Below are 11,819 nucleotides of genomic sequence, written 5' to 3' on the forward strand. Positions count from 1 at the left end.
AGAATAACTCATTTGCAGGTACAATCTGCTTTGTATTGTACAACAAGTTTAATAAATAGCCAGCATGTTTATGTACAGCCAAAAGTACACTTTGCCTATTCTCCTATTGATCTACAGGGCAGTGCTGACAGGTTCCGGGAGGCTTCTCAGCCCTGGCTCATTCCAAGAAGATTATAGAAATTATTGATTAATAAATTCTGGCTTATTGTTCATACCTGTGTTATAGTTTCAATACCATTTTATTATTTTGCTTGAAGGAAACTCAAAAGATTTATAAAAGTTGATAATTCAAAATATGAGTGATTTATTTCCACTAGTACAAGTAAATGTCTTTGCATTTGATACTTGAATTGTGAACACATTTAAGTATTTAATAATTTATCTTTGCTTCAATACTTCAGGTTAAACAACTCTAATCATCAAATTTTTTCTAATTTTCAATTAAAATCGACCCAGACAAAGAATTTTTCATAAGGATCTACCATCTTTTTGATGGTGACATTACAGATTTAGAAGCATCTTTTTTCTTATAATTGAAGATTGTTTTTGTTAATAAAGTTTACTTTCACTGTCTTCTTACAAATCATGCAAAACCAGAGCATTGTCACTGAGTTCATACTCTTGGGGCTTTCACAGAATCCAAATGTGGAAAAAATACTTTTTGCTGCATTTTTGTTGATCTATCTTGCCACTGTTGGGGGCAACATAATAATTGTGGTTACCATCATCTACAACCCTTCACTACTACGCTCCCCCATGTACTTTTTCTTGGCATTTCTGGCTTTCCTGGATGCATGTACTTCTTCTACAGTTACACCCAAGATAATTATAGACTGTTTTTATGAAAGGAAGACCATCTCTTTTGAATGTTGCATGACACAACTGTTTACAGTACACTTCTTCACAGGGGCAGAAGTAATTGTCTTGGCAGCCATGGCCTATGACCGCTATGTGGCCATTTGCAAGCCTCTTCATTATTCTTCCATCATGACACAAAGGCTCTGTGCTGGTTTAATGTTGGTATCTTGGGCAGGAGGCTTTTTGCATTCTATCATACAAATTATATTCACATTGCAGCTGCCTTTATGTGGAACCAATATTATTGACCACTACATGTGTGACTTGTTCCCATTACTGAAGCTTGCCTGCACTGACACACACATTTTTGTCCTTTTGGTGTTTGCCAACAGTGGGGCTATTTGTATTATAATTTTCTCATTATTGCTTGTCTCCTATGGTGTTATCTTGTTTTCTCTGAGAGCCCACAGTTCTGAAGGTCGATATAAAGCCCTTTCCACCTGTGGATCCCATATTACAGTTGTGTTTTTGTTCTTTATCCCATGTATATTAATATATGCAAGACCTACATCTGCATTGTCTTTTGAGAAAAATATACTTATATTTGTCAATGTTTTGACACCATTGCTCAATCCTATGGTTTATACTTTCAGAAACAAGGAAATGATGAATGCCATCAGAAAAATGTGGAAGACATTTACAGTGGTTTCTGATAAATTTTAAAATATTCCACTTTCATTGGGTAAGAACCCTTACAATGGCAACATGATGATTTGAGAATACTTCCCAGAAACCTTCCTGCTATTACTAACATGGAAGCACATGTTTAATTTAGTATTGGTTCACAGGAGAATTGTGATCCCAGAGTTTTGCTTCATTGTGAATTTATCTGAGGAACAGTGATTTCAAGGTTCAATGGAGATTTGTTTTAAGAAAATGTAGTAGAATACAATAGACGATCATAGTAACTGACTGTTTTTGGCTCTGTATCAACGTTAATACTCCTATATACTATTTATCTTTCACATATACTCACATGTTTTATAACGCTCACATGCACATACCTCATACACACCAACATAAAGAAGTACCCTTGAAACTTCAATCAAAAAAAATAAAGAAATCAATACTTTATTGGGCTAATACTATATTCTTCCCCTTACCGACAGGGGAACTTCCTTGTGATCTGTAACTGACAGGATGTTTGTGTTCTTCCTGGCCAGTGGTTTTCCACAGAAGCAGTAAAGGTATAAAAGGCTTTTAGCTCAGGGAAAAATAAAGGTTGTTATTCTTCCGCCCGAAAAGAGGCCTCCGTGTCTCAATCCCGGCACCCTCCCAGGCTGCGACACCAGTGTGGCAATTGCCCTTTTAAATCAGTAACTTATGAATTATATTTAGAATAATAAATCTCACCTATGATTTAATTAGCTGGGCTAGGTGCAATAACCATTACCTGCCAGTAGGTGTCAGTGTGCACTTGGAGCCACATGCTTGGTTTAAATCTGATTTTAGGTTAAATGATAAAAGATATGCTTAAATTAAGAAGTTGTTTAGTATAAATCACAGACTGTGTGGTCTGTTAAGTTCCTTGACTGTCCAACAGCCCCACAAGACAGTTGGCAGAGGGAGGCAGTGCTCCTACTCAGGATAGAGGGCACATTGTCCAAGGCACTGGCTGAGATGGGCTGGGTGAAAGCTCCTCAGCTTTTTCTGCCCTGGCCTCCCACATCTCTCTGCCTGCACTTCCTGAGCTTCCGCTAGCGCAGAAAAAACGGACCCCAAAGTCAACCAGTAGGGGCTAATCAGGGCCACTGTGAGGGAATTCTATGCCCAAATCAGCACAGCCCTGTGGCTGACCAGAGCCACCATAGACTCAAGTGGCCCCACAAACCAGGCGCCAGCTGTAGAAGTTAACTCAATTTGGGAAATAACCAGGCCTGCTTAAAGATAAGCGATTATATTTTTACTTATTATAAGGGGAAACTTATGTCACAAGAATGGGAAGCCCAAGTTCCACTGTGTCCCACAGGAAACACCCAGAGAGAGCGAGCACCTGGTCTGCCCCAGTTTTTCTTCCTGGGCTCCAGGTAGCCATGCCTGAACTAAGTTCCACTTCTTAAAGATGATTGGTTAACAAATCTTCCCCCATCACAGTGGGGGAAACACGAAGGCAACTGAGGGGTAGGGAAGCTGGTACTGAGGCATTTGGTATGGAACAGTGGCATCCCAGGAGGCACTGAGGCAGCATCAGGGACTCAGGAATCCTGCAGTACACTGAGGGACTTGGGATAAATGCCAAAGTAGCCTGTGGTCTGCTAAAGAGGGTCACTGGGGCACAGTAAGGCAGCCTGGAGGAAAATATGGCAACTAGGGAAGACACCAAGTCAGTGGAGTGTAACACCAAGACAACCTGGGAGACACCGAGGTAGCCAGGAGAATACCAGGGGAGATGACAGGCACTGAAGTAGTCTCAGGGACACTAAGGCATCTGGGAGAGACAAGAGGGAACTGGGGGGCACCAACGTGGCTGGGGTGGGGGAAACTGAGGTAGCTGGCGGAGGCACTAGGCAGCCTGGGGGACTACACAGGGGACACCAAAACAGCATGGTGCTTACTGAGGCACTCAGGGGTGGGACATTTTTTCATCAAGGGGAGTACCATAGCAGCATTGGGGAACAGTTAGGCAGCCAGAGGGGACTCCCATACAGCCTGAGGTAGACTGTTGCTGGTGGAGGAGTGCTGAGGCACGGGTGGAAATGGGCTTGGGTCACTGAGGCAGACAGGGGAGGGAAACTGAGGCAGCCTGGAGGACATTGAGGTAGCCATGGGGCAGGAAATGTGGTAGGAGTCCAGCAGAGTCACTGTATAAAGGGTAAACATCAGAACAGTTTGGAGCAGGGAGTTTTGGCATACACCTTTAATGTCAGCACTCTGGAGAAAAGAAGATCCTGAGTTGGTGATCAGCCTGGTCTTCAAATTGAGTGCCAGTACAGTCAGGGCTACAAAGAGAAAACCTGTCTTGAAAAACTGAAAACAAGGAGGAGAGCCATGGAGAAAGGGCCAGAGCAGTGAATGTCCAGGGGCCCAGTCATTACATCAGTGATCTCTGTTGAATGACCAGTTTACCATGAAAAGACACCTTCCACTGTTGAATGAGCTGTGGGCTGCATTCCTGTCACCCAGCTCCCAGCCGCCTGGCTAACTTATGCCCCAAAATAACACACAAACTGTATTCATATAAACACTGCTTGGCCCATTTCTATTAATGTGTGTAGCACCAGGAGGTGGTGACTTATCTTGCCTAACCCATATTTAGTAATCTGTTTAGCACCAGTCTTAACGGGAAAGATTCAGCATGTCTGACCTGGTGGCTTGCTTCATCGCATCTGCCCTGGAGAGCAGAGGCATGGCGTCTGAGCTCACTTCCTCTTCCTCCCAGCATTCTATTCTGTTTACTCCACCCACCTATGTTCCAGCCTATCAGGCTAAGCAGTATTTTTATTAATTAACCAATGACCTTCCTCCATCAGTCAACCTTGGTGAAGCCAATGTACAATAAAGGTAACAGAACAAGTTATTTAAACAAACATACATACATATAAGCACAAAACCTTCCTGGGGTTAAAGAAAAAAAGAAAGTATGGCAAAGCAGTGGATATATTTTTCATTCCAAGACAATTATATTTTTGTGTGTTTATGTCTAATTATTTAATTTTACTTTTACATTTTCTCTCCTATTTTATTTTTTGTTTTTTTTTTGTGTGTGACAGGATTTCACTATGTAGTCCTGGCTGTCCTAGAACTTGCTCTGTAGATCAGGTTGGCCTGTAACTCACAGAGACCCACCCACCTCTGCCTTCCAAGTGTTGGGATTAAAAGGGTATATCACGACCACCTAGCTACATTTACTTTTCCTATCTATCTGTCTGTCTGTCTGTCTGTCTGTCTGTCCATCCATTCATCCATCTATCCATCCACCTATGTCTATCATCTATATATCTGTTTGTATGTCTGTCTGTCTATTTACATCTATCTGCCTATCTATATCTATCATCTATCTGTCTGTCTGTCTGTCTGTCTATCTCTCTCTCTATCTATCCACCTATCTGTCTGTCTATTTATCTATCATCTATCTATTTATCATCTATCTGTCTATCTATCCATCTCTCTATCATATCTATCTTTACTTATTTATTTATTTATTTATTTATTCATTCATTCATCTATTATTTCCTCCCAACTCTGGCCTCCCTACACAATTAAAACCATTAACCTGACATTAAAAAATAATAGATAGATAGATGATAGATAGATAGAGGATAGATAGATGATAGATGGATAGATAGATGAGAGAGAGAAACAGAGAGACAGAGAGATACAAGCAAAGGGGCTGGGGATGGAATGAAGCTTCAGGTGTTAGGTTGAAAAGCTGAGCTAATTTAGAGTTCTGTTCTCAGCAGTGTGTGTGTACACTGGGGTGCACACTTTTATTTCCAGTACACAGAACAAAGCAAGTTCTGGTGGTTGTTGGGACTTGGGGCAGCATGAGAAGAAGCCTAGATGCTGATTGCAAAGTGAGTATTTCTTTTTCTTTTTTAATAAATAAGATTAAAAAAGAGACTTGAATGGCATGAAGCTGCCTGGATACCAGGGCTTGGGGGTTCCCTAGACCAGGGCTTATCCCTTCCTTCATAAGTGAGATCCCAAGCACGGCTGTCTCTTGTTTGTTTTATTCCAAGTTAATAATATTCATGTGTGTACTTATCTACTTTATTTTAACTGTATTATTTATCTTTATTTATCTATGCCTGTCCACTCCAATGTCTCTGGCCTCTCTCAAGGTGCCTACCCTATTTTTGTGTTACAGAGAGATATTTACTTATTTATTTCTTGTACCTAGACTTGTGTGGGTTCTTGGATACCATACCTGAATAAACCTTTTTGTGGGGTGTGTCAGAGAAATGAGCATTAGAAACACTGGATTCAGTACAGTAGAGCACATATTGAATGCTGGGGTCATCTTCCAACAGCTGCTGTGGGGTGGGGTGGGAAGCTGGTCCTCCATTTCTAGCTCCTGAATGCTGGGATTACAGGCATGGGCCAGCACATCCAGTTTTTGCAGTACTGAGAGGATAGAATCCAGGGCTCCAGACACCCTAGTTTATATGCCAGATTCATAGGACTGCTGTCTCTCATTTGTTATTTTTATTCCAAGTCAATTAAATTTATGTTTTTTAGATTAATTTCTTTTCATGTGTTTTGCTGTTTTGACTGTGTGAAGGTGTCAGGTCCCTTGAAACTGGAGAACAATCCATAGGGCTTGCTGGCTACTAGATAAAATGAAATCTAAATTAAAAAGTGAAGTAAAATCAAGTAAGCTAAAAAGACACATGAGCACGGAGTTGCCTCAGAAAGCTGAAAAGAACTGACTTTGGAAAGCAGCATGGAAGGAAGCAGCTTCTCCCCACCCCATCTGCTTATTTCCAGTGCCTGAGTGTTGGGGGTTGCAGATATTGACCAGCACACCAAGTTTTATGCAGTACAGATGACAGAACCAAGAACTTTGGGCACTTAGGCCAGGGCTCCCTCCTTCCCAATAAGCCAGGCCCCCAGTACTGCCTTCCTTTGTTTGTTTGATTCCAGGTTTATAGATTTTTTTTAATTCAGTGAATTAGTTAGGACCAGGACCTATCTACATGGCCTGGGAAATTACTAGCTGGATCAGACCAGCCTCCAGTTCACAGAGGTCCACCTGCCTCTGTCTCCTGAATGATGGGATTCAAGGTGTACCACCACATCAGGCTTCCTTTTATTTCTGTAGCTCCAGGAAGGTTTTACACTCTGTTTTTAATTTCTTGTTCTGTTACTTTATTATACATTTAGTTAGTTGTTTGTTTTTGTTTGTATTTTGGTTTTTCAAGACAGGGTCTCTCTGTGTCACCCTGGCAGTTTTGGAACTCACTCAACACCAGGCTGGCCTGGAGTTCACAGAGATCCCCCTGGCTCTGTCTCCCAATTGCTGGGATTAAAGGCACACACCACTGCTACCTGGCAAGAAATGTGGATTTACAACAGGAAAAAACCAGCAGAACACAAAACAAAACCAAACAAAAAAACAGGAGGTCATGGAGACTGTATGGCAGAGCACCAAATGATTCTCGAGTTTAGGCACTGGTGATCACTCAGACCTGTGTTCTCCACATTCTGGAGGCTGAGGCTGAGTGTTGGAGGGTTACAGAGTGAATTCTAGGACAGCCAGGGCTACATAGAGAAATCCTGAGAAAAGAAGAAAGACAGACAGACAGACTTTCGTTCAGTACCTAGGCTTCTTCTCATTCTACTCCTATCCCCACAGCTTTGTTCTGTGTGCTGTGGCAACACCACAGTTTATGCACTGCTGAGGATAGAAGTTCTAGGGTCGCCCTAGACAAGCTCAGTTCTGGACCCAACACCACTGGGTGCCTCATAACACTCCCAGTAGTTTTCCTTTGCTTTTATTTACTTTTTAAATGCCACATTAACTGATCGTTTTAATTTTTATTATTTTTAATTCTGTGTGTAGCTTCACTCACATAAGTACAGGGGCCCAGAGAGGCAGAGCCATTGGGTTTTCTAGAGTGGGCAGGCATAAAAGAGAAAGAAAGAAAGAGAAGTAGAATTAAACAAAATATAATTAATTTGGAATAAAACAAACAAATAAACAAAAAACAAACAAAAAACAACAACAACAACAAAAAAAAAACCAAGGTACAGCGGTACTGGAGACCTGACTTATGAGCGTAAGGGGAAGCCCTGGGTTACATTTTTAGTGCTGCATAATTGGGGTGTGCTGCTCCATTCCTGTAATCCTAGCACTCAGAAGCTGTGAGGAGAACCCAACCTTTTCCATACTGATAACTGTGGTTATCAGTACCAATGCCAATGTGGACCTTGATGATAATGTTCTTGAGTTACCCTGTGCTCTCTGTGCAACATTATCTGATTAGCCTCCTTCTGACTTTGTATTCTTCCTTTTAAAACTGAATTCAGTTATTTACATTAGCCAGAGACCTACTGTTGAATTTGGCATAGATCTCCAGCCAATCTGGGACGGAGGGAAACCCCCTGCATTGTGTTCCTTCAGCTCACTGGGTCCAGTCATTCATACTTCACTAGCCAATCAGAACCTCCCATGGACTGTCAGAAAGGAGGATTCTTCAGGGCTCCAGGCTCTAATCCTTTGCTGAGGGAGTCAGAAGTTGTCTGGTGTGCTAAACTGTGGGCTTCCCTGTGGGAGAGTGCAGGTCAGCTTGGCAACCGCGCCACGGTGAGTGAGCAGCTGCTGTCCCCAGACTGGAAGGAGTGGGAAGAGTGGCCGGCCATGGTGAATGAGTGGCCGCTTCCCCCAGAGTGGATAGAGTGGCCTGCTGCACTGCGGTAGCCGGTTTGACGGGTCCTTCCCCACCTGGGTGGGAATAAGTGGCCAGGCGCAGAATTCGGCATGTTTCTGCGTGGTCCGTCCCAGGGAATGGCCAGCAGCCTGTTTACCTTCACTCCACGGGCTGCATCTGTGCAGGGCATTGGGAGCGGGACTGCGCTTAGGAAAAGTTTTGTTGATGTCATTGAAATGCCGGTGCCTGTGGTACTTGTATTATTCCTAAGGGAGGCAGATTCGCCAAACTCGGAGAGCCCTGGTCTCTCTAGTATCTTCCAGAAGTTCTACATTTTTAATATCTAGGTTTAGGATCTGTCTGGAGTTAATTCTATGGAACTTGTAAACAGTGTCTCCTGTGTAGAGTAGCACTCCACTGCTAAACTGTGATGTGAAACAGTAGAATTCATGGTAATAAAATTAATGGTATAAGAATTCACCAATTCTTAGGAGCCAGTAAGTCAAAACTAGAAGTAAATTAAGGGAGTGCTGCATCCCAAATACCCCAAAGTAGTATTCTAACCATGTCTGTTAGAGTTTAGTATGATAAGATGTGTTTGTTCACCAGAATTAGCTGGCCATTAGGAAATGATTCCCATAACAACAAGATAAACAGGATTTACAATCAGCTAAAAAGCCCACCTCTCCATCAAAGGCTTCCAACATGGTGCTTAAAGGGCCATTAAATAGTCACACCAACATTAAGTCCCATGTGCCATGAAGATATATTAATTCTAGAAGAGCTGCAATTCCAAATGTTTTCTTGAAAAGTGGTTTTGAGTCAGTTTCCTATGTAGATTGAGGTGGACTTGAACCCTTTCTGGAACCCTTTAAATTCGTGGTCTGTAGCACCACAGAGTTCTAAAATTACCAGTTTGAGTCACATAGTGGACTGTTCATTGCAGTAACAGGGAAAGGATTTGCATGTGGAGCATGGCTTCTCCCTTCAGACCAGAAGAGGAGGTACAGTGTACTGTGTACACCACAAGGGGAAACAGACTAGGTGATAGCTAGCTAGCTCACAGACAGTGAGCTAAAGAGGTCTCCATCATAAAGAAGTGTCTGATAGGGCAGGGTGAGTGACTTTCTGTGTAATTTAATGTTGGGTTAAGCCAGCCCCTTAGGGGCGGGCTTGCCTCGGGCAAATGTTTACTGATAAATGGGCTTGCAGGAGCCTGGTGTCCCTTTTCCTGCTTCCTGTGCTATGTGGGAACCTCGGTTCTGTAAGTTTATTTATTCATTAAAGCTGTATATATTTCTTTACAATCTGCCCGCATTTATTTACACCGCTACAATTTAATTCTTTGTATTAATTGCTTCCATGTTCATGAAGACAGACAAAATTGGTAGGTGTACAATTTAGGGGGGATAGCTTGCTTGAACTACTGAGTATTCACTTTTCAGTTAGGGAACTCTTCTACGCAGATATGTGCAGTCCTGGTTGACACAGATAAGTCAGCTCAGAGGTGGAGACTCAGGTCATTGGTGTTTCAGTTTACAGCAGGAAGCAGCTGACAGTTCCATACAGGCCAAAGTCATATAATGTCTTACTAATAGCATTTTCTCTACCAAAGAAGTGCTTAGTCTTTTTCAAAGTCAGTATAGGTAAGTATAATTCTCGTTATTTTATTATTTTAAAAAGTCAATTATTAATATCATTTTTAAAATTTCATTTTCTTTAATGCATTACTGCTCTAATTTCTGTTTCCCAGTGTTTCCTGGTCATTAAGATTTTTATTCCATTTTTTCTTTAGTGCTATCTATTTATTTATTTGTATCACTTTAGAGCAGTGGTTCTTAACATGGGGGGGCTAAGGCTCCCTTTGAGGGATCAAATGACCTATCAAATGAGTTACTTAAGACTATTGAAAGGCATATATATTTAAATTACAATTCATAACAGTAGCACAATTACAGTTATAAAGTAACAGTGAAAACAATTTTATAGTTGGGGTGTGGTCACCACAACATGAGGAACTATATTAAAGGGTCAAAGCATTCAGAAGGTTGAGGACAACTGGTTTAGATCATTGTCTCTTATATCTCAGGTTTGCCTTACACTTATTGAGAATTGCTTTGAACATTTAATCCTTCCTCTACTGCACAGGCCTGGAAAGACAGTCCTTCATCTCCTTCCAGTCTGGGCCTTGACTGGTCTGTACAAAGGAAATATAGACCAATGAGTGAGTGTCCTCCAACTTCTCTGGCTTTTTGGGGAAGCTTAACAAATGAAAAGAGACATGTGTAAGAATTGAGTTCACTGACAAACTATAAAGCAGGTATAGTCATAGCACAGAAAGGGAGAGGCAAGAAGGAGGGTGAAAGTTTTCCTGCTTTGAAAGTAGTTGATATTAGCTATAGTGATATTTCTTTTTTTTTCTTTTTTCTTTTTGGTTTTTCGAGACAGGCTTTCTCTGTGGTTTTGGAGCCTGTCCTGGAACTAGCTCTTGTAGACCAGGCTGGTCTCAAACTCACTGTAGTGATATTTCATTTGTATTTCAATAAATAGATAAAGCTTGTCTGAAGATCAGAAAGTAAAACAGCCCCACTGGCCTACCTTACAGACTAGGCAGTGGTAACACACACCTTTAATCCCAGTAACCACACTAGTTGCCATAGAATCAGGTTGGTGCATGCCTTTAATCCCAGTGGTGCACACCTTTAATCCCAGAACTAGAGAGGAAGATAAAATGGGAGGAAATAGATCCCACACAGTCTCATTCTGAGATTCATGGAGTCAGGATTTCCATTTTGAACTGAAGTAGAGGTAAGAGCTAGTAGCTGCCTATTTTACTTTTCTGACCTTCAGGTTGAGCCCCAATTTCTGTTCCTGGGTTTTTATTAACCATACAACAATTAGCAATGAGCAGTGAGGTAGTCAATTTTAAATGATCAATAAAAGTCCTGACTGGCCATTTCTCAGGTTCACAGAACAGACAAGCAAGAATCTGGATAAAGAACTGAACTTTTGTGAAAATGAATAACTGTAGTTACACTAGTTCAATCAAAATAGAACTGGATAAAATGGTGTGCATTGCCTAACATGACTGTTTTCCCAGTTTAAGATGTATAACCTGAGAAATGGTATGAGCGTTACTTGGTGTGTTTTAATACAAATCCATTGTCTCTGGAGCACGTGGCTGTAAAGCCTGATTCAACTTTTTATCGTAATTTTTGGGATTATAGTTACATCATTTCTACTACTTTTCCTGCATCCAAGCCTTCCCATGGGCACTTCATTGTTTTCTAATCCATGGCCTCCTTTTGTTGAACAACAGGTACTGTTTGGATGTGACTTGTGTTTGGCTGTAGGACCTCCCAGCTATGAAGCAAAGGGTTGGCTGGTCTGGACATTGAGTGTGTAATTAGATGTGAACACAAAGGACCCTGTGTCTTAGAAAAAGAACAGGATGTTCTCTGGGAGAATGGAAGATTCTACTAAGCTACACATTTCCCAGACTAGGTCCCTGTGTGACTTTGGGTAGAAGGGAAGAGCTGTGATGGCATGTGCTGTCTGAGGCATTTGATTCCTGTTCACCCAGTGTGGTAAATGGTTAATGTCTGTATCCCCAGTTGGGTAGTTCTAACTCTGGGAATGCTGAGCAATCAG

The 11,819-nt window shown here is 41.7% G+C and overlaps 1 protein-coding gene across 1 annotated transcript; it reads left to right on the top strand.

Annotated features, from left to right (window-relative positions):
• Positions 1-555: 555 nt before the first annotated feature.
• On the top strand, positions 556-1,521 carry LOC121442014 (olfactory receptor 4C15-like). Its single transcript, XM_041643452.1, has one exon. It carries the CDS (start codon positions 586-588, stop codon positions 1,519-1,521), a length of 936 nt encoding a protein of 311 aa, XP_041499386.1. The 5' UTR covers positions 556-585.
• Positions 1,522-11,819: the final 10,298 nt, after the last annotated feature.

This window comes from Microtus oregoni, unplaced genomic scaffold (genome assembly GCF_018167655.1).
Source record: "Microtus oregoni isolate MIOR12 unplaced genomic scaffold, Mior012 000002F_ref0000024, whole genome shotgun sequence".
NCBI classification, from domain to species: domain Eukaryota; kingdom Metazoa; phylum Chordata; class Mammalia; order Rodentia; family Cricetidae; genus Microtus; species Microtus oregoni.